At 43.3% G+C, this 22923-nt stretch overlaps 1 protein-coding gene across 2 annotated transcripts in view; it reads right to left on the bottom strand.

Annotated features, from left to right (window-relative positions):
- Positions 1 to 17504, bottom strand: part of Fermt2 (FERM domain containing kindlin 2) — a 76777-nt gene extending 59273 nt beyond the window's left edge. For both annotated transcript variants that reach the window (XM_038309890.2, XM_038309891.2), the window contains exons 1-2: positions 17367 to 17504; positions 16889 to 17054 (exon numbers count right to left, since the gene is read on the bottom strand). In XM_038309890.2, the coding sequence (XP_038165818.1) occupies positions 16889 to 17045 (157 nt within the window). In that variant the 5' untranslated portion in view covers positions 17046 to 17054; positions 17367 to 17504. The remainder of the gene's footprint in view (positions 1 to 16888; positions 17055 to 17366) is intronic.
- Positions 17505 to 22923: the final 5419 nt, after the last annotated feature.

The following is a 22923-nucleotide window of genomic DNA, read 5'->3' as shown; positions in this document are numbered from 1 at the left end:
TTGGGGCCTGCCAACCAGTCTCGCTGGTATTTACTGTAGACAAGAGAGGACAGCTGGAGGGGGTAAAGGACCACAGAACTCTCAGATTGACTGATGCTCCTGAACACTTCCAACAGAAAACAAGAGCCATTCAGGAGTGAGAAAGAAGAGAGGCGGAACATCAGAGAAAGTTATTAACCTGTAAGATACCAGTGCTAGCCAGGCACGATGATGCACAACTTTAATGCTGGCACTTAGGAGGCAGGGGCAGCCTGGTCTACATAGTGAGTTCTAGGACAGCCAGGGTTGTCTCAAAACAACAACACAACAACCAAACTGCCCCCAAACAAAAAAAGATCTACTGGTGCAATGGTGGCAGAAATATTATGGGAGTAACCAATCACCTCTTGAGTGATTTAAGGCTCACTCCTTCATAAAGAACGCATACATGCCACTAAATTTGAGAAAAATAGGTCATAGGCTTAGGGGAAAACCTACTGGTACTGTTTTGCTAAAGGAACAAGCAATAACGTGACACATAATTGATGGAGGAGGGTCATCTGTCTATGTGTTACTTTCACTGGTTAATAAAGAAACTGCCTTGGCCTTTGATAGGCCAGCCCTTAGGTGGGTAGAGTAGACAGAACAGAATGCTGGGAAGAAGGCAATGAAGCAGATACCATGGAGCCAGCCACCAGGTCAGACATGCTGAATCTTTCCCGGTAAGTCAGAAAGCCAGCAGAGGGCAGTTGCTGCTTTTTTAAAGAAAGAGAGACCACGCCCCAATGGGCTGGTATCTCAGCAGCTATTGGCTGAAGGAGCAGAAGGAGCTCCCACAACACATAATGACCTACTGCTATACCCCTTGATCAGAGCTTTGCTCAGCCCTGATTCTTACTTCTTGCTGTACATGGGACTAACAGAGACCCACAACTACACCAATGTGCAGAGGGCAAGAGACTTTGGAGTTCTTAGTCCTAAGAGGGATGTTTTCATCAAAGCCCTCCTCTCAGGGCTCAGGGATCCATGCAGAGGGGGAGGTAGGAAGACTTTTTTTTAAGTCAGAAGTGGCCAGTTCAGGCATTCTCTCCTCTATTGCTTAGGGTCTTAGCTGGGGTCATCCTTGTGGAGTCCTGGGAATTTCAGTAGAGTCAGGTTTCTTGCTAGCCCCATAATGGCTCCCTCAATCAAAATATCTCTTTCCTTGCTCTCATCTCTGTCCTCCCTCCATCTCAAGTATCCCGTTCCCTCATGTTCACCTCTCCCTACCCCTTCTCCTGTCCTCTTTCCCTTTCACCCTCTCTTCTTCCCCCACCCCCACGCTCCCAATTTTGTCAGGCGATCTTGTCTATTTCCCCTTTCTAGGTGGATCTATGTGTGTTTTTCTTAGGGTTCACCTTGTTACTTAGCTTCTCTAGGATCATGAACTTAATGTCCTTTGTTTTACAGCCAGTATTCACTTATAAGTGAGTACATACCATGTTCATCTTTCTGGTTCTGGGTTATCTCACTCAGGACGTTTTTTTTCTAGTTCCATCCATTTGCATGCAAATTTCAAGATGTCACTGTTTTTTACTGCTGAGTAGTACTCCAATGTGTAAATGTGCTACATTTTCTTTATCCATTCTTCAGTTGAGGGGCATCTAGAGGATGCCTGAATTGGCTTTGCCTTGTAGTCAGATTGACAAATATCTTAAATCTCACAATAGAACCTTCATCCAACAACCAATGGAAACAGAGGCAGAGACCCACAGCGGAACAATGGGTTCTGCTCCCAAAGTCCAGCTGAAGAGTGGGAGGAGTGAGAATATGAGCAAAATGGTTAAGACCATGATGGGGACACCCACTAAAACAGTTTACCTGAGCTAATGAGAGCTCACCAAGTCCAGACAGACAGGAAAGGAACCAACATAGGACCAAACTAGACCATCTGAATGTGGGTGACAGTTGTATGGCTGGGGCAGACTGGGACCACTGGTAGGGGCACCAGGATTTATCCCTACTGCTTGCAGTGGCTTTTAGGGAACCTATTCTCTTTGAATGGATACCTTGCTCAGCCTAGATATAGTAGGGAGGACACTGGACCTTCCCCAAAGCAATTACCTTACCCTCTCTGAGAAATGGATGGGGAGTTGGGGGATAGGTGGCAGGAATGGGAGGCGGGAGGGAGAGGGAACTGGGATTGATATGTAAAATGAAAAAAGATAGTTTTCTTTTTTAAAAAAGAAAAATAAATGTAAAAAAAGAGTCGGAGGTGGTAGATGACTCCAAGGAAACGGACACAGTAGAGCTGATGTACACGTGAGCTCTCAGAGACGGTGGCAGCACTGCACAGGTCCAAATGGTCCCAGCACTGAGAAGGGTAGCCAACAACCAACTCTCCCACCTTCACCTTCCAAGTAGCTGTGGCTAGGGACTGGTACACACCCTCACACAGGGCTAGGTACAGCCACTTCTCTCTTTAATATCAGAAATTAGGCTTCATGGGTATGAAGTAATATATATTAATATAGTATATGTAATATTAAAAATAAGTAGATCTCTTCCAGGTCACTCCTTTCTCTTATGACGGCTCATCAGTAACTACATTCTTGAAAGAACTCAAAATAAATTCCTAAAGTAATCTTGTTCTAGAAGGAAAAATATTCAGAACAAAATTCAACAATATATCTCTAGAACTTAAGTTCTTATAATATAGTTCTATGAATGTACCAAAAACAAATGAAAAATTTAAAAAAAAATAAGGATGCCTTAAAAAGCAACTACAAAAACTTTAACTCATGGACTTTGCTGAAACTTCATCTAATACAATTAAAATAAAAAGAATTACCACTGAAATATGCAAATAATGGATAATACTGACCCCGATCTATATCCACCTCATCTGGCAAAAAGTAGACTATATGCATTATGTAATACACATATTAACCTATCATTCTTGTTTGAAACCTGATCGCTCTCTCGATGCTCCTCTCGGGTCTTTTTTTCCATCCAAGTATGACAGAGGGTAGGCACTTCAGCAGCTGCTATCTCTCCCTTACTCTCCCTTCTTACACTGCCTACTTCACACACCTCAACATTCCTACCTCCACCCCCAAACACCGGAGATCATGGCCTCTTGGAGGCAGAGGCAGAAGGGTCAGTCACAGATTCAAGGCCTGCCTGCACAACTTAGTGACAACCTGCTGAAATAAACCATTTCTACAGAGCTGAAGCTCCGTGGAGGTGTGCTTGCTTAGCAGCGAGAGGTCCTGGGCTCTCTCTCCAGTAGTCAGGGAAGGGCAAGGGGGAGCAGGATCATCAAGTACTTCTGAGATCATCTTTTATATACATGCACATTTGCTTTGTTGGACACGGGGACGTCTTCACCCTGTTACACTGTCTTCTCTTTATGTCAGTATGTTCTGTCTTCACCAAGTCCCACTGGCTACACCTGAGTCTCCCGACTAGGGAGAGCCCCCGGCGCCCAGGATGAGCTACCTCTGCAGTAGCTCCAGTTGCGCTGGGATTGAACCTCACATCCAATGCCTCCCTATCGCCACTCGTTGTACTTTTATCTTCCTTCCTCTTTCATTTATCCATTCTTATAAAATATCATAGAAGTTTATCACCTGGAGACAAGAGGCAACACAAGCACACATTTTGTTGTCTCTGAGTGAACAGAGCCAATCACAGAGAACATGAAGAAGTGTCATGACCGACATCACTCAGTTATCACAACTTAAGACCCAGCGGTACAAACTGTATGTTATGTAATCAGTCACAGTTCAAGTAGAAGTTAGGAAAATGTGAGCTGTGTTGTTGGGCAACCGGCACAATTTAAGTCACAGTAACGAAGTGTGCACTGAGGGCAAAGCAAAATCTATGTCTTAAGTTTAAAATGTTAATTTATTGACAGAAACATGAAGTGTTTCAAAGTTTACACACAACTCAAACTGACAACACATTTCAGCTAAAGCCTGGCATTCAATTAGAGCTAAAGACATTATTAGTTTACATTAAGGTTTGGGGGGTTAACTGATGGGGACTGTGTCCGGTGACAGGAAATATTTTGAAACTGCTATGGAATGAGGATTTGGGTCCCTTCACACTACATGTGGAAACCCTACTCCCCAAGGTGACAGCATCTGGAAACAGGGCTTCAGGGAAGAAATCTGGGCAGAGGGCAGCTCTGCTGGTGGCACTGGTAACCCCAGAAGTCAGGACAAAGCTGGGAGCCCCTCCGTCCAAGAGGAAAGAGATTAGGCTGGCTGGGACTTCTCAGTCACTGGAACTGTGAGGACTAAATCTTGCTAAAGACACACAATTCTGGATATCTATTATGATAAATGAAAAGAAAAAATAAACTTCTAATAAATAAACACTATTATTTCTTCTACATAACTAACAAAAATTTGTTAACAAAAGTTAGGAATGTACTTGTGGCATATACTTGTAATCCAGGCCAGCTGCCTCGGTTGTCACAGTCTGTCGTTTCATCCTCCCCTCCCCCCACCCCATGCCTCCCAAACTTAACACAAACTAGTTATGGAAACACAATTGAGAAAATGTCTCCATTAGACTGGCCTGTGGGCAAGTGTGTGGAGCATTTTCTTAAATACTGATTATTGTGGGAGGGCACTGCCACCCCTGGGCACTTGTACTATAAAAAATAGACTGAAATACCAGCACTCGGGAGGCAGAAGCAGGTGGATCTCTTTGAGTCAAGGCCAACTTCAAAGTGAGTTTCAGGACAGCCAAGCCTACATAGTGAGACTCAGACAGAGGGAGGGAGAGAAAGAGGGAGGAAGAAAAGCATCCTATGGGGCTGGAGTGACTGCTAAGTAGTTGAGAGCACTAGCTTAACTCCCGGCACCCACACGGCAGGTCACCACTGTCTGTAACACCAATGCACAGAAGAAAAAACAAGGTAAACTGAGTAAGACACGGGCCTCTGCTTCAGCTCCTTACTTCCCTCACTTTCCCTCAGTGACAGAATGTGATGTGGAACTGTGCGTTCAAATAAACCCTTTCTTTCTCAGGCTGTTTTTGGTCATGGTGCTTTATCATGCGACAAAAACTTTAATAACTAAAACACCAACCTGGCCAGGCGGTGGTGGACGCCTTTAATCCCAGGACTCAGGAGGCAGAGGCAGGTGGATCTCTGTAAATTGGAGGCCAGCCTGGTCTACAAGAGCTAGTTCTCCATAGCTGCAGAGAAACCCTGTCTCGAAAAACAAAAAAAAAAACAAAAAACAAGCAAAGAAAACCCAAATGAAACACCAGCCTGGACAATATAGTGAATTCTGGGCTAGTCTTATATATGGCAAAAACCCTATCTAAAAGCAAATAAAGCCAACCAACAAAAACCAAGACACAAATAATTTTTTGAAGTACAAAACCAAAATTATGCCCATTGATTTCTATTTATCTAATTTCTCTATTTCTACTTATTACAATATACTAGCTCAAAGTGGTTGATAAGTTTCTCAGATCAAATTAAACCATGCAACTACAGAGTGCACACAGTAGACACTACACAATTATCACTTCCAAAGGGTGGGTAACTTTCTACCCAAAATTGAAGGCTTACAGCTAATTTGTTCAATCTGGCTTAGTTCCTAGATGCCAGGGCTCTGACTACATGCAAAGTAAATGCCCTACAAATTTTCAAAGTGTGCCACTAGAGTATATATACTAGATAATAGTCAACTCACACAAGAATTAATGACATTTGTCCTTTTAAAAGTGGTCAAAGGCATTAACTATCTCAAAAGGTTATTTAGTAAGAATACATTACATAGCTTTGACATTTTAAACTTCTCTCGGAAGAAAATAGTAACAGATTCTAAGACATTCAGATCTGAGCTTCCAGGCCATGGTCCTCTAGAAATCCTTTGCTATATTCTGGCCAGGGTCTCCAGTACCATTCCTCTATTCCACTCGCACTGATTTTGCTACATTTTAGTAATTACAATGCAAAGACCATCTTTCCCCGTGACTGAAAGTGGAATGACGGCAAAAAGTGAGTTAATTTCACTAAGGCGTGTGCCACCACTACCCCACTTAAACTAAATTCTTAGCTGCTAGCAAAAAAAAGACAAGTCTACGTAGAATACTACATTTATATAAATACTCTTATGCCAATACAGTACATACTTGAAGCATAAAATTTACTGCTTGTAAATCATACTTAACTCTTTATAATATTACTACTAATAATACAAAGTAGTACAGTAAAGCTCAATATAGTTCTAATATGATAGAGAATAAGTGAGTACTAGTTGGCTTAAATTCATAAAAGACTAAATCTTTAATCTGTTACAAAATACGATGATTTCCCTAGTTCAGCTCGAGGGACAGCTGTACAAACCACTGATGTTCTGTATTGTGACGGGCTTATCGTTGTCACCACAGATGCTCTAACACTCTGCATGTGTCTGCTGATGTAGTCCTTCGACACACTCTGGTAGCGAGGCTGTGAATGAGGGGTACAGCCCGGCGTCACACAGCTCGTCTATGGCAGTCAGGATCTTGGCACGGGTGGCTTCTAGAGCAACAGAATTTAGCACCACACTGTCTAAAGCTTTTTAAAACTGATACAGCAATCACTTGCCTTTTTCAAGTTATTTTCTAATTTTAAGGCTTATAAAATTTTTAGGTCAGAACCCCAAAATTACATTAAGGAACATTACACCAGAAGGCACTTACCCAATAAAGGCACTACAATCAATAACCCAGCACCTTATTGGCGTTTTACTAATAACCCCGGGTGTTCTATTATGAAAAAGATATCAAAAACATCATTATATGGATGCTTCAAAATATCAACCTTTAAAACACCTGGTATATTTTTAAATTACAACATAATATAAGCTACAGAGCTGAGAGAAGATGATAAATTTAGAGATGGTCCTGCTTGTGTTTTCAGATGATGGGTAACCTAGCAAACTTTGAGGTCATCCCGGGGTTGTCCTTGTGTACCTAGACAGAAGACAAGTCTCAACGCTGAATCCACCACAAGGTGTGGCCCTAACGTCTGTAAACCCAATACTCAAAAGAGCCAAGGTAGGAGGGTTTCCATGAATCCAAAGCCAACCTGGGCGACACAGTGAGCACCAGTGCCAGGTCAACCTGGGTTACATAGTGAGTGCCAGCGCCAGGCCAACCTGGGAGACGAGTGAGACACTGATGTAAAATAGTCTCACATAAGGAGGCTGCAGAAATGGTTGAGTTTAAGAGCAACAGTTGCTCTTCCAGAGGTACAGAGTTTGATTTTCAGCATCCAGATAGTAGCTCTTGCAGAGGACTCAAGAGCAATTCCCAGCACCCATGCCAAGTGTCCCACAACTGCCTACAACAAGCCAGACATCCTCCGCAGGCGCCTGCATTTACACATGCACATACACACAGATACATACATATATACTTAAGATAAAGGAAAGCTTTAAAAAATAAAAACACAATCAAAATAAAAACGGGCTGGAAAGACAGTTCAATCAGTAAAACGCTTGCAATGAGTAGTGTGTGCTTGTCATCCTAGCACTGTGTGTGTGTGTGGGGGGGGGGGGAGGGTCCGGGGATCTCTGGGCCAGGAAGGCCAGTCAGCTTCATTTACTAATACACAGCAGCAAATAAGCACTTTGAAAAGCACACCAATGCCATTACTCATTCCAGACACTCAACCCAAAAGCAAAATTAGTTATGAGAACAGTTAGCATGACAGCAGATGACAGCAAGCCCTGGCTGCTGTGAACTGAGGCACACTGGGACCAACCAGAGCTCTCCCACAGGCTGACAGGTATGCAGACTTGGGACAAGGCCCAGCAACGCTACTCCTCACCAAAGAGAAATGGGAAACCATGTCCACACACATTTATGGCAACCCTATTCACAATCTCCAAAAATTGTGAACAACTCCAATGTCTTCAATTACTGATAAAACTATAGCACATATCCAAGCTGGTTGGTGGTGACACACACTTTTAATCCCAGCACTTGGCAAGCAGTAGCGGGTGGATCTCTGAGTTAGAGGTCAGCCTTGAGGCCAGCCTGGTCTAGAGAGCTCTAGGACAGCCAGGACTACATAGAGAAACCCTGTCTCTAACCATTCCCTACATAACACACACACACACACACACACACACACACACACACACACACACACCCCACACTATAGTACACATTCATTCCACAATAAAAACTACTGACATGTTCAAATTCAAAGGGCCAAACTGTATCAAAAAACCATGTTCAATGAGATACATCAGTATGTTCAATTTACAGGGCTCCCCAGAAAAGGCAACCCAGCAATGGTTTAAGGACCTCAGACTGGGGAGTAGGATGACTATGGAGGAATACCTATTTCTATTTACTGATTATGGTAGCTGAACATGACTATGAATTTGTTAAACACAGAACATAACAATCAAGGACTATTTTTGCTTTATGTAAATTATACCCGACAAAGCTTGCACATTAAGAAACATGGTAGGGCTAGAAATGTAGTTGGTAGAGTGATTGTCTCCCATGCAGAAGACCTGCATTTGATCGCTAGTACTACATTAGCTGGGTACACACACACTTGGGAGGAATTAGGATCGAATGTCCAAGGTCATCCTCAGCTACCCAAGAGCTCTAGGCCACTTTGCTGCATGAGACACTATCAAGAACAAACAAAACCAGCAGGAGTATGAAAAAGTGCTGGTACGCAGTGATTACAGTCTAACACAGTAACTCTGATAACAAACTATGTGTTTCAAGATGAATTACAATCTAAGAAAGAAATGCTGGATAGATGACTCAGCGGCTGAGCAGGGTTCAGTTCCCAGCACCCACATGGTGGTTCATAGCCATCCCTAACTCCAGCTCCAGGAGATCCAGGCATGCACACGATGCACACACAAAGCCAAAACACTTATATGCAATAAATTTAAAAAAACTTAAAAAGATAAAAGGATTATTTAAAAGCAACTTGCAGACTATTTGCTTCAGATTTACTTCAGATAAGGCATTAATATACTTGGATATTAATATTTTCATAAAATTATTAAATAAAAATTCTGTATCCATGACTGAAGGTCTGGCCCAGTGGCAGAGTGGTTGCTTAGTTAGCATCTGTGAGGCCGTGGTTTTGAGTCTCAGCATCAAAATAAACAAGGAATCTGAATACATTAGCTTTTTTCCTCAAAGTACTTTCATGAGTTCTGAAGAGGCTGTTTTCATTTGCCAAGAAATAATTATACTTCATTCCTTTATTATAAATGAATATAAAGCACCACTCTTATAAAACATATTAAGTAGGGAATTAATTTATCGCTGCCTACAAATTTTTCAAATCCCTGAAATACTATCATCCACTTATTGTTCAATTACATTTTCAGAAATCTTGGGAAACAGTGGTTAAGTAGCTCTTTGTTACATCACAGAGGCAGGTGTGTGGTTCCAAGTGCAGCGGAGAGCAGAATGGGGTAGCTGCTTTCCTTGTAGCTTAGGAGACGAGACCACAGTAATCCCAAACTAAACTCCTCTCACAAATATGAAACTAAGTATTCTACACCGTACTTTAGATACCCTTCTTCCACCAACAGTATATACCCAGAGACTTTCAATGTGGACAAAATATACTAACTGTATTTTTATAATAGTAGTAGCTTTTATAAAGCACTTCAATGTTTAATAACCTAGTTAGGTCTCAACAAAACCTATGAGAATTTGTCTTTTCAATTTTTTATTACATCTATTCTTGAAATCTATATACATGTATGTATGCTCCCTGAGTGTGCATATATGTGTGTGTGCGTGCGCGCGTGCCGAGAACAGCTTTTAAGAGTCAGTTTTCTCCTACCATATAAGTCCCGAGAACTAAACTCAGATCACTGGGCTAGGCAGCAGGTCTTTACCTGGTGAGGTGTGTCACTGGCCCTGTTTACTTTTTTGAGACAGGGTCTCATGGAGCCCAAACTGGCTTGCAGCTCTTTATGTAGCCAACTCTGGCCTTCATCTCCTGGGCTTACAGGCATAGACCACCATGCCTGGTTTAAGAACTTTGGTTTTTCCATTTTAAAGAAGTCAAGACCCACTCAGAAGATTGGATTGGTTACTCACAGATCACATAAATCGGGAAGTGGCAAGGTCAGATGTTGAAATCAGATCTTCTGGCAAACAGACAACACATTCTTTTCCTACTGATCTGTGCATTGATTAGCATCTAAAACAATCTGAGGACAGCTGGTATTCGGGGTAATCTATAGCCAATGATGTCTGGGAATGTTATTAACACTGCTGGGTGCAGGGTGCCACACATAATAATCCCTACAGTTGGGAATTCAAAGCAAGGCGATCATTTAAACCCAGGAATTGCAGGCCAGTCTGAGCATAAATAAGGAGAACCCAGCACAAAAAGAATATTAAGATTAAAACCTCCCCAACTGCCTAATAATAATCTAAGTTAAACTGAATGTAAAGATACAGTCTGCGAAAGAGAACTTACAAAAATACTGAGTCCCACATGAAGCCTTTGCTCTGGAAGGTAAAGAGGCGTCTTAACACAGGCTGAAGTCCAGAAACACTGTTCTATGTGTATCTCAACTGCATATGCTCTCTTAACTCTGCACTTTGGCATTTGGTGTATTCAAGAAGAGGCCAATTTGGCTACAATCAATGCTACTGGAACAAGTGAAATCTGAATGTATTTGAATATGGATTTATAACAGATGACAGTCTTAAATCAGTATTACATTCCCTGAATTTGATGAAATGTACTCGAATGAATTAAGAGCGAAGCCTTCATTTTTAAGCAGTATGTGCTTGAGTATTTAAAGACCAGAGGCTATAAGGGCAACAACCGGCTCTACTAGCCCTAGAAGCTGTGTTTCCCAGCAATGAAATCAAATGACAAGGGGAGGGAGCTGAAGATCCAAAGTCCTTACTGAGCCTTTGAAGTTTTTTAAAGATGAGCCGAAGACTAAAGTTAAAAGTTGCAAGTGTTTTCTTTTAAGTGGCAAAGACTTTTCTAACAAGGTGTTTTGTAAATATCTGAAGAAAACCAAGTCCAGCCTTTGCCCCTACCTGGAATCTAACAGACTGTTTAACTTTGTAGAAAACTGGGGCATAAAACACGGCAGAGGGAAAGAAAACCTCCGCGAAGGCACCACCTTTAAGCCCAGCACTTGGGAAGGCAAAGGCAGGGTGGACCTAGAGCCTGAACTTTTTTTTTTTTTTTTTTTTTTTTAAGGAAACAAATACCACAGAATACACCCAACAAAATAGCTCATACTTTATTGAGGTATGTACAGAGTACAATAAATTTATACTGCCCTCTATTCTTAAGGAGCTTAAAATTTTAAAAAAAATTTTAATATCTTGTTTTGGGGTACATGCATGCCACAGTACAAGTGCGAAGTTCAAAGGACAATTTGTAGGAGTCAGTTATCACCCGAGTTCCAGAAAGTGACCTCAGGCTGTGGTTGTCACACTTGGTAGCAGGCAGGTTCTTTACCTACTGTGAATCATTTCTCTTGCCCAAAGAACTTGCAAGTTTTTAAAAAACACAAAATCCAATACTGAATTCCTATGGATCAGTCACAGTACAGAAACACTGAGTATAGGGGCTATCAGATAGATATCTAGGGTTCAGTTTACTTTATTGATTTCCCAACTGCTCCTCTCACCCACCCAAGGACTTAAAACATGCCTTAGGGTTGGGTGGTGGTGGCACATGCCTTTACTGCCAGCACTTGGGGAGGCAGAGGCGAGCAGATCTCTGTGAGTTCTAGGTCAGCCTGGTCTACAGTGCTAGTTCCAGAAAGCCTGTCTCAGAAAATGAAAACAAACAAACAAACAACAACCACACCTTAGAACCCTAGCACACTTGGACTGCCACATCTGCATTAGGCAGACATTTACATTTCCTGTTTCAAAGGGGGAAATGTGATTTTCCAGCATGGACACCATTCTACAAAGTAAGCCTTCCTTCCTCAGGGAACTATGCATGAGGATGGGAAGAGAGCAGTCCAGTCATGTGGTCTCTCTCCCGGTGGACACCCACCCAACCTCTCACTTTAGTGTAAAGTACTTTGTGTAGTAAAGTCCCTAATATGAGCTAGCACCTTCATCTGGAACTCAACAAAACTTACATTTAGAGTTTCTGGAGGAAAAACTAGCTATTTGCATTTCTGGGAAGTGCAATAAATGCACACTTAGACATCACTTTGAAGCTGGGCAGTGGTGGTTCACACCTTTAATCCCAGCACTCAGGAGGCAGAAATGACACACACTTTTAATCCCAGCATTTAGAACACACAGACAGGAGGATCTCTGAGTTCCAGGCCAGCCTGGTCTACAAGAGCTAGTTCCAGGACAGGCTCCAAAGCTACAGAGAAACCCTGTAAAAAAACAAGAATTTGAAAAGCAAAACAAAACAAAATAGAAAAAAAAGAAAAGAAAGAAATCACTTTGAGTAATTCATTAATAACTTTATTTTAGATCATGCAAGCTAATTTCACAACTTAATTGGATAATGGGCTCCCCCTACACCCCCCTTTTTAAGACCAAGTCCTAACCTTGGGTGGCTTGGAACTCACTGTGTAGACCAGGCTGGATTCAAACTCAGAGACCTACCCACTTGCCTCTGCCTTCCAAGCGCTGGGATTAAGGGTGTGCGACAGAAAACCAGGCCCAACAATCTTCAAAATTTTTTTAATTCAACTCCATTCATTTCTTCTTTGTTACACCTGAATCCTGAAACTTGAGTTTTTGATCTATATTATCTGATGTGACTTAACTTCAGACTCAGAAGAAATTAGTCTTGTAAGTCAATTCCTTCTTTCCAGCTCACAAGTTGGCTGTTGGGCCATCCATTCAGTAGCTCCACTACTCCTTACACACCACTGAAAATGAGTACTTTTAGAATCGTCTAAAAAGATTGTTGTTGTTTGTGTTTTTCAAGACAGGTTTTCCCTGTGTAACCCTGGCTGTCCTGGAATTCGCTTTGTAGACCAGGCTGGCCTCAAACTCACTGAAATACTCCTGTCTCTTCTTCCAAAGTTCTAGGACCAAAGGCATGTGCCACCACTGCCTGGCTTTAAAAAGACGTTTGTAAAGTAACCCTAAAATTCAGTGAACAAAAACTCTGGCAACCGTTAGCTCAGAGTACCTAGAAAAAAGGGAAAAAACCAACCCAGTTTAGCATCCCTCAGTTAAGCATCCCTTTGGTCCTCAGAACCCAGTGCTGACTGGATTGCTGACAGGTCTGGGTCTGTCACTGTTTTCCAGGGATCTCCAGAGGAATCCCACTCAATTAAGCCTCCTTTCAGAACTTATTTTTAGATATAATTATTAAATTGTATCCTCTTTTATCTGATTTTCAAATCCTTATCTTTGATAATCGTTTTTCTTAAAAAAAAAAAAAAAGAGCCAGGCATGGTAGCACTGGCGAGGAAAAGGTAGACAGAGCTTGAGAGTTTGAGGTCAGCCTGGTCTATAGAGTGAGTTCCAAGACAACCAGGGCTACAAAGAAAAACCCTGTCTCCAAAAAAACAAACCAAAACAAAAACCCCACCCTATACATGCCAGTCTCTTGAAAGAAAAAAAAAAAAAACAAAGCAAAAACCAAAACCAAACCAAAACCAAACAAAAAACCAAAAACCCCACACTATACAGGACAGTGACAGCAGTGTATACATGGATCCTAGTACTTTGGAGGCTAAATTCAAGGTCAGCCTCGGCTACACAGTAAGTATGTGAGATGCTGCTTCAAAACAAACCAACATCAGCTCAACACATGTCATATACCTGCATGAAAATGTCCTCATATAACACATGTCATATACCTGCATGAAAATGTCCTCATATAACACAATACAATTTATAACATACACAATGAAAAGGATTTAATCTATGCACATTTAAAATGTTAATTTTAATAACAATTGTAGTAATAGTTAAAACATTCGTTATGGCTTTTTAAAGGGATGAAGAAAACAATTTTCCACATATACTGAGGTGTACAATAATGTGACTGCCTAGGATCAGCCTACACAGCATCATGATAAAAGTCTTAAGTCCCTAAAGCCCACATCCTGTCACAACATACACTCCTTGTTATCTTTTAAACGTCTAATGCAGAATGACAAATGTACTCTATACTAAGATGTGAGAGACTTTCAGATATTTGAATTAAAGAATCAGGTTTCAACAACATTCCCTAAAATGCAAATGTTCTTTTTTTATTAATGTTAACAATATGAGCTTTACTGGCCAAATACATAATCGGTGATTAAAACAGAAACCTCCTGATGTGTCTGAAACTGCCACCCTAGGTGAATGATAAGGTATAAAAAGAGCCCTAGTTTTATTGAATGCAAATGTTCTTTATGAAACACTGAAACCCAATACAAAGGTATCACTAAGGAAGCATCATTTACCCTTTTGTCTCAGTCTGTTCTCAGAGGAACATTGTAGCTGCACAATAAACCCTACTGTATGGTTGCTCGCTTTTTTGTACACATGCATTCTTGAGGACCTAATGACAGCCAAAGTACCCTCTTCCCAGAGTTTCCACACTTAGCACATCAAAGGGAGGGTTCATCCTGGGATCTATTAACTCCAGGGAATCAAGGGGTGCCATGAATACTGTATGGGGAAGATAGCTTTGAATCATAAAACCTTTGGTAATCATATACTCTCTGATGAGCATGAAAAGGCTATACCAGACAGGCAGCGCAAGCCTGAAGATACAGTGTATTAACTAGTCCATGGCCACATAGCCAGTAGGGCAGTGCAATCTGAAGACACCAGACACTGTCCCCTCTCATCGCTACAATGACCTCCATCTCTTATCTAGACTCTGTAGGCTGCTTTGATCTACTCAGCCACTGTGGACAAGCAGCCACTAAGTCTGCCCATTAATACCTTCAGTGATAACAATGCAGGACTTCAGATGGCAGCCCATTCCCACTTTAAGACAAACCTGATAAGCTACAAATTCTTTTCTAATTTGACTGCCCTGACTTGTGGACATTTTAAAATGGACCTACTCTATGTACCTTTCAAAAGTTTGGTGAAAAATATCTATTTGGATTCCTCTAATCAGTCCTGGTTCAACTCTAAGAAAGGTAAAAAGTTTCCAGCTGCTCCTTTTAGGTTTTTCTCTATGTAATTAATCGGCGTCAGCATTATTTATTAAGATTATAGTTACTCAAAAATAACCTCAGTCCTGTCTACAAACAGCTCATCTCCTACAATTCTATTTATAATTGTGATATCATAACAGTCAAAGTGATGTAAATATAGTAGAAATCATTATTTATTCATTAAAGCCTGTTTTTTTTTTTGAGAACTTCAACTCATCTAAGTCACCTTTAACAGATCCTTTATTGCATGATTTTTAAAAATCACAATGTAGAGCTGGACTCTGAGCATGGGTAGGGAACCCTTTTAATCTCAAAACTCAAGAGGTCAGCCTGGTCTACACTGCAAGTTCCAGGCCAGTCTGAGCTACACAGTGAGACTCTGTCTCCAATAACAAGAACAAAAATTAGCTAAATTTAAAAGTACAATGTATTAGTAAGGTCTGTCTGTCACACATGAGGAAATCGGATAGAAACGACTGCGTTCTTGTCAAAATGTAACCATACTGGACAGTTTTCATCCTCAAGTGGAGCTGGACAAAAAATGTTAGCAAATATTTTGTCAACAGTGATTGATTTACTTGAATCAAATAAAAACTGTAAACGGACAGTTACTTGGTTAAATCAGCAAAATCGAATTCTCAAAAGGCTCCTTGGGGGGACTCTTTCTTGGGCTGTCCCTAGAGTCAAACAATGGACCTTGTAGAGGAGAAGCCCCCCCCCTGCAAAGACCTCCTCTTTGGTCCCTCAATAATTAAATTCCCTGCAGCAGGTTCACCTAAATGAACTCAGTCTAACTTCCAAAATTGTATCGGACTATTTCATTTAAGTTTATATGGTAAAAATACAGCCCCCTCCCCCTTGATAAGAACTGCATTTCCTGAGAAACAAATATCCAGGATGACCTGAAGCATGAATGCTGATTAAAACCAACCAAGCCTGCCTAAAATGACGCCCCACTACAAAACAACTTAGCACAACTTCATTATACACAGCAGCAAGCACCACAGCCCAGGAAGGCAGTCCTTTGATAAAAGTTCTCCCGATAAAATCACCCATCTTATCTAGTCAGTTGATTTAGCCCGGTGAAAATGGTCTGAATGGTCACGAAATGCGTAGGGCCAAGTTTTCTCAAATATCCTGTGTGGTTGCCCTTCCAATCGGAGTCAGAATCAGTCAACTATTATGTGTACTGAAATTCTGTCAACCTCAAATTAGTTTAATAAAGTCTTATTTTTAAAAAACGAAGTTCTTTCACGGGCTTAATATAAAACTAAATGCTCGAAATAGCTTACTTCCAACTCAATATAGATACCAAGTTTTTCAAGCACTGCCCCACCCCTCCCAAGAGCGGATGAGTGGAACATTTCAGGGCACTCCATCACGTAGTCCGGCTACAGAAACTTCACGACCGACGCAATTCGCACAGTCTCCCCCTAAGCACCGGTATCAACCCAGGTTCAAGGAGGGTAAGACGTGGTGACACAGCCTAACATCACAGTCGCAGCTTTCACCCGCATGCTCTCCTCCTAGCCTTCAACAAGTCATCCCGGGAATCCGCAGTTAAGTATGTGGCAGGCTCGAATCACACTACTTTACGCAGACTCGAAATAACAAAACAGGACGCAAAGCGGAGCAGGTCTATGCGCCCTAATACTAACAAATTTCGCGTTTTAAGCACAGCACACGCCGGGTGCTAGGAACTCCCAATTCCACCCCTCCCCCCCGCCGCCTTTCCTCCCCACCCCCTCCTCCCATGCTGAGAAGTCTTTATTGGAGGCATCTGGGGTGCTACTCACCGAGTTTCTCCACCAACTTCAGCATCACCCCTCCGATGTGCACTTCTCCGGTCACTCTCAGGGTGACATCACGGTTCAGGTCCGTGACATGGACGCTCAGTTCCCACGTTCCGTCCGCGTAGCAGCCATCTGGCATCCTTATCCCGTCCAGAGCCATGGCTCCTTCCTGCGAGCGCGGAGGAAATGGCTCTCGTCAGCGTCACTCCCCCAAAGGAAGACAAACCCTACTGACTCCGTTGCGCCGGCCGCGGCGAGAGAGAAGGCGGAGGAGCCGCGTCTACGCGCGCACACCCGAAAGCGCCGGGGCGCGGGCGAGGCAGCACCCAAAGTTCCCGGCCTCCGCCCGCAGCGCCTGCCTAGCGGACTCGGACGCCTTCACCTGCCGCCGCTGCGCCCGCCCGGGCCCGCCCGTCCGCGCCCCGGCCCGGGTGACCGCGCCGCGCCCTCCGCGCCCCGCTCCTCCCGCCGCGCCCCTCACCGTGCTCCTCACGCCCGGCTCCCGCGGCAACAGACGAGGACTGCGGCGCCCGCGTCACTGCTGTGAGGGAAGCGAAGCGTCCCGCCGCCGCTAATGGAGTCCCGGCGCCCGCCGCGGCCCCCGCCCCACCCCCTCTCCCCGCCCCGCAGCACCGCCCGCAGCCGGCCGGCCTCCGCCCCCTCCTCTCTGTTCTCGGCCGGCCGCGCTCCCGCGGGGGCGGCGCGCGCTCTGGCGGGGCCGGGGCGGCGCGCGCCTCGGGGGAGCGCCGCGGGGGGAGGCGGCGGCCGCAATCTCGGCCCTTCTGAGCGCTGCCCTTTTATGGAAATGAAGGACCAGGCACAGGGATGGAATCCAACATCCGGGCTCTCGGGCTGCGGAGCTGGGGAGGGGGGCCGGGGCGCGCGCGGGGCCGAGGCGGCGCCTGCAGCGGGGTCTGGTCTGCGTGCGTGAAGAAGCTGCGGCGGGAAGTTCCCAGGCCCGGGACGTGTGCGGGGATATCGCACCGAGGAGCTGGGGAGAGGAGTTGGGGTGCAGAAACTTTACGATGTCTGTCTTGAACATCCCATCCCACAAAAGCAGGAGAAAGGCCAGAGGGGCGAATGAGTCACAAAAGTTGCCTGGCGAGCAGGGTCCCGCCAGTCCTCGGCTCCGCTGGACCCCCAGGCGTGGGCGAGCATTCCTACCCCTCGTACCCAAGCGCCCGCCAGATGCCAGAGCCGGCCCCTGCGCTCCTGCGGGAAAGCGGGAAAACATCCCCTTCCGGCAGTGGTTTTCCCGAGACCGCTTCTCTGACTTGCGACTTTTCATCCTCAACTTAGAATATTCAGTGGTTTGGGTGCACGCACATTGTCTTCCTCACCCTCTGCCACACCTCGAAGAGATCTAAGGAGCTTTGAACCGGTGCTCACAAAGGGAAGACCTTTACCTGTTGAAGACTGAGTGAAGATGGAGAACGGCCCACTCCCACCTCCCTCACTAACTGTTGAACTCTGTTAAAGGGAACTGTTCAGAATGAGCAAGCCAGGGAAATTGCCTCCTCTAGCAAATCCATGGCTCAAAATTATTTAGGTCAGGAAGACTCAGATAAGACACACTGTAAAAGAGAGTGGTTTTAAGTCTCTTGGACTTCTTGAAGTGCCACAGGCACTTCAAAGGGAAATCTACTGGGCAGATAACCCTTTGTTCATCGACAATACCACAAAAGAAAGGGCACAACCTCCAGAAAGGGGTGGGCACCCCTAAGGGAGTGAAAGTGGGGAAACTTAGTCAAATACCAGAGGTTTAGGGGTGGAAACAAAAGGGAAACCACTCTCCTTACACTAGCTATTCCTCATGGAGGAACTGATGCCTCTTGCCAGGCTTGCCACTCTAGTTATTTCTACGGTGCAAGGAGTTGACTTGGAATCAGTGTTGTTCAGACGGGAGAAGTGTTGATGAAAGCATAGTGTTGGGAAAAACATAGGAGGATTTTTTTTAATGATGTGGAGAATTACTTGCTCGAGTAAAAAAATCTGTACAAGCCAGGAATGCGCAGCACTCAGGAGGCAGAGGCCAGTGAATCTCTGAGTTCATGGCCAGTCTGGTCTGTCTAGTGAGTTCCAAGACAGCCAGGGCTATTACAGAAATTCTTCCTCAAAACAAACTACAAACAAAAAATCTGTAGAAAACTGTATTACATGAAGCTGTAAAATAAAAAACTCACTTATTTTTAAAATAGATTTAAAAAAAAGACTAGAAGGAAATCCCGCAAATGTTAATTTGTGTTGGAGTCATGAGGAGTTTTGTTTGGTTTGGTTTTAGTCTTTCTACCAACACAAAACCTGCCACATCATGGACTTTTCTGTCACTGCTAAGAACTGCATTCAATGTCACATCCTCTGTGGGATGGACAGAGTGGCTAGGGTAGTTACTAGATTCTCGGGCAGGATTTTCAGATTTTCTTCTTTGTGTGAATTTTAGCAGCTTCAAATACGAGTTATGTTATCTGTACATTTAAAGATAGATTGGTCAAAGGATATAGAAAACATACTGGTATCAATATCAGAGAATCGGTGATCTGGCCCATAGAGAAACCTCATTATTAAGGAACTCCTGTGTGAACATTTCATGCATCTGTTTGTTTCCTGACCTTATCACTAAAAGATCTGTGGCCTGGGCTGGAGAGATGGCTTAGGGATTAAGAGCACTCACTGCTTTTCCTGGGGATTGGGGTCCAGTTCTCAGCACCCACCTCACAACTGTCTGTAACTCCAGAGCCTAGCACTCACGCAGACATACATGCAGGCAAAGCACCAATGTAATGCAATGTAAAGGATGAATAAGCTAGATGGCAGCGGACATTAGAAGTGGCACAAAAGAAAAAGAAGATGCATATGGGTTGGAGGCTTAGAAGGTTAGGGCAGAAAATTAAAATGGAATCAGGAATGAGGCCCAGATTTATTCCTAATGACCTGTGTGTGTGTTCCGGTAAGCTTAGAGTGACTAGCTTTTCCTAACATGTCTTTAGAACCAAAAATATCCTTGTCCTTTCTGAATATTCCTTTTCCTGAAACTTGCTGAAGCCATGTGAGGTGGTTCATAACCCTCTAATGCCTCAGCTTCCACATTCTGTTTCCCAGTAAGCTATTTTCTGAACAACCTTCACTATAGAATATGCCACTTGGACGGACGACCATGTTTCCTCAATCTACTTCAGTAAGTGTTCCCTACAATTAGTGATGGGGGGGGTTAATATGGTAAATAACTGCCCCATTTAAATTATAGTTTTGAAAGAGATATTATGCTACCTTAAAAAGCCAACAAACTGTTTGAATAGTATAAAGCACCGGGAGGCAGACACCCTTGGTCAAATACATTTGGAAGAAGAATTAGGGTGGGTGCAGCCAGTTCTTTCAGGCCTTCACTTTGAGGATTTCAAGCTGTTGCTGCTTTGAAGATTAAAGAGGAGCCAAAACTCAAACCTTTGAAACTAGGACATTTCCCCCCCCCCCCATCTAGTTCATCAAATGAGGTCTTCAAGTGCATTTCTTAAATATTTACTTCTACCTAATGTTTTCTAAGATATTTAAATGTAGTCTGTTATCTGAACACCCCCCTCCTCAAGCCTCTAAGACAATGCAATACTTGTGGTACTTACATCATGCTGAAAAGTAGCCGAGAACTCCAGTGTTTGGAAGAACAGCTCAGGCTTTGAAAGCAGCAATATCCAAATAAGGTACCAAGCACTGGACTTAGATTTAGACCAAATGATACCTCGCAGATCTGTCCTCAGATGCAGCCCTGGACTTGGTAATACTCAGGTTGACTTCGGCTTTTTATCTGGACCTCCCCCGTGGTGTACTTTCAAAGTTATTTGAGTATTGATACAAAACATAATGATGGGGTTGAAAGGAGGTGCTTTCAAGCATGAACATATAAGATGGGGCTTGAAATTTAATTGGAAGCATAATGGATTATTCCTTTCGAATACCTGGTAAGCAGATTGCCAGGAATGAGACGCTACCAAGGAGACAGAAACCAGGGAATGCAGGGTAGGAAGGAAGGTTACACAGCCACTGTTTTCAGCTAAGAGGTTAGGCCTTGTGGAGGGGGACCGGAGGTGGGGGAGGGGAACGTGAAAAAACTGGTAAGCTATGAAGCAAAGAAAAATGCGTAAGCAAAAGCGTAGTTCTGGTTTTTTTTTTTTTTTTTTTTTTTCTGTCTTTATTTCCCCCCAAATTTTATTTTTGTTCAACATAGTGCTAACAGTGTAACAAAAGCATCAATTTCTTTTTTTTTTTCTCATGGTTTATTTTTTTTTATATTTAAAAATTTCCATCTCCTTCCCTCCTCCTCCCCCCTCCCTCCCCTCCTCCTCCCCCTTCCCTCCCCCGTAGTTCTGGTTTTTACGGCAACCAAAGGAGAGCTCTGAGATAACAAGGCAGTCTCTGCTCCACGGGAAAAGAAATATGCACTCCTTGCATTTGTTATTCTCAGTTCGGTTTTATTGTATTTGTTTATTGTTTACTTCTAGAAAATCATGTGGGGTTTTACGTTCTCTTGCTCTCTCTCTGATTCAGTTTGAGTGTTTGAACATCAGGATAGGTCATGAACTTTGTAAAAATAAATACCCGAGGTTGATATGTGCTCCTAAGAGCATGGTTGTAGTTGTGTGGTTAGCAGTGTAGGGCACTGAAATAAGCAGGCAGGTGCGGAGCACAGCACACCCTCTTCAGGCCGCAGGCTTATACTGAAAATGCCAGAAAAATTATCCACCCAGGGACCAAGTTAGACCCACGCCTCACACTATACACAAAAAGTGAGCTGAAATGGATTGTAGACTTGAAATTTAAGTTCTAAAACTACAGCATTCTTAGAGGAAACCCAACATTAGCCCTCCAAAGCCGTGGGTAAGGCAGTGGCTTGTTGGGTTAGACATGAAAACATAACACAAAGGAAATTAGGTGAATTGGGATTCTCTCACAATGTGAGGGGCAGGTTCATGTAAGTCTGTGGCAGAATACTGGTTTAGCATGTGCTCCAACATAGGTTCAGTACCAGCACCCACATGAAAGCTCACAAGTGTCTGCAGCTCTGGTTCCAGGGAATCTAACACCCTCTTCTGGCCTTTGTGGCATGGGGCACACATATGGTACCCATGTGTGCAGGCAAAACACCCACCACACATATAAAATAGTTTTTGTTGTTGTTGTTTACTCAAGACAGGGTTTCTCTGTGTAACAGCCCTGGCTGGCTGTCCTGGAGCTCGTTTTGTAGACCAGGCTGAGCTCGTACTCAGAGAGGTCTGCCTGCCTCTGCCTCCTAGTAAAGGTGTGCGCCACTGCTACACAGCCATAAAATAATTTTTTTAAATACAGGGAACAAACTCTACAGAATAAGAAAAATATTTGAAAATAATCTCTAAGAAATTTGTATCTAGAATATGCAAAAGCCTGTTATAATTTGAGATAAATAGATTTGTTATTATTATTACCATTATTATTGTTTCCTTCTTTAGATAAGGTCTTATTGTGTAGTCTTGGCTGGTCTGGAACTCTCTATGTAGGCCAGGCTGGCCTTGAACTCACAGAGATCCACCGGCTTCTGCATGCTGAGTGTTGGAATTAAAGGCATGTATCCCCATGCCTGGAAAGAGATAAATAAATTTGGTGGGCAAAGGATATTAATAGACAGGAGATGAATGACCATAAATATCTAAGACGATGCTTAGTGTCATTCCTCATCAGGGAAATGTAAACCAAAGCTATAGGGAGTTAATACTTCATACTTACTACAATAGCTACAACTTAAAAAGGTCGTGTGGGGCTGGAAAGATAGCTCAGCAGTTAAGAGTACTAGCTGCTGTTTCGGAGAACACAGGTTCAATTCCCAGCACCCACATGGCAGCTCACAACTGTCTGTAACTCCAGTTGCAGAGTACCACACACTCTCATACAGGCATGCATGCAAGTAAAACACCAATGCACATAAATAAAATAAAAAATAAAAAAATAGTATGGTGGTTTGAATAGGAATGGCCCTCATAGACTCATGTGTTTGAATGCTTGACCCATAAGGA

This window comes from Arvicola amphibius, chromosome 13, assembly GCF_903992535.2.
Source record: "Arvicola amphibius chromosome 13, mArvAmp1.2, whole genome shotgun sequence".
Lineage (NCBI taxonomy): Eukaryota > Metazoa > Chordata > Mammalia > Rodentia > Cricetidae > Arvicola > Arvicola amphibius.
Note: the sequence above shows the minus strand (reverse complement) of the source record. Positions and strands in the feature narration are given on the sequence as shown.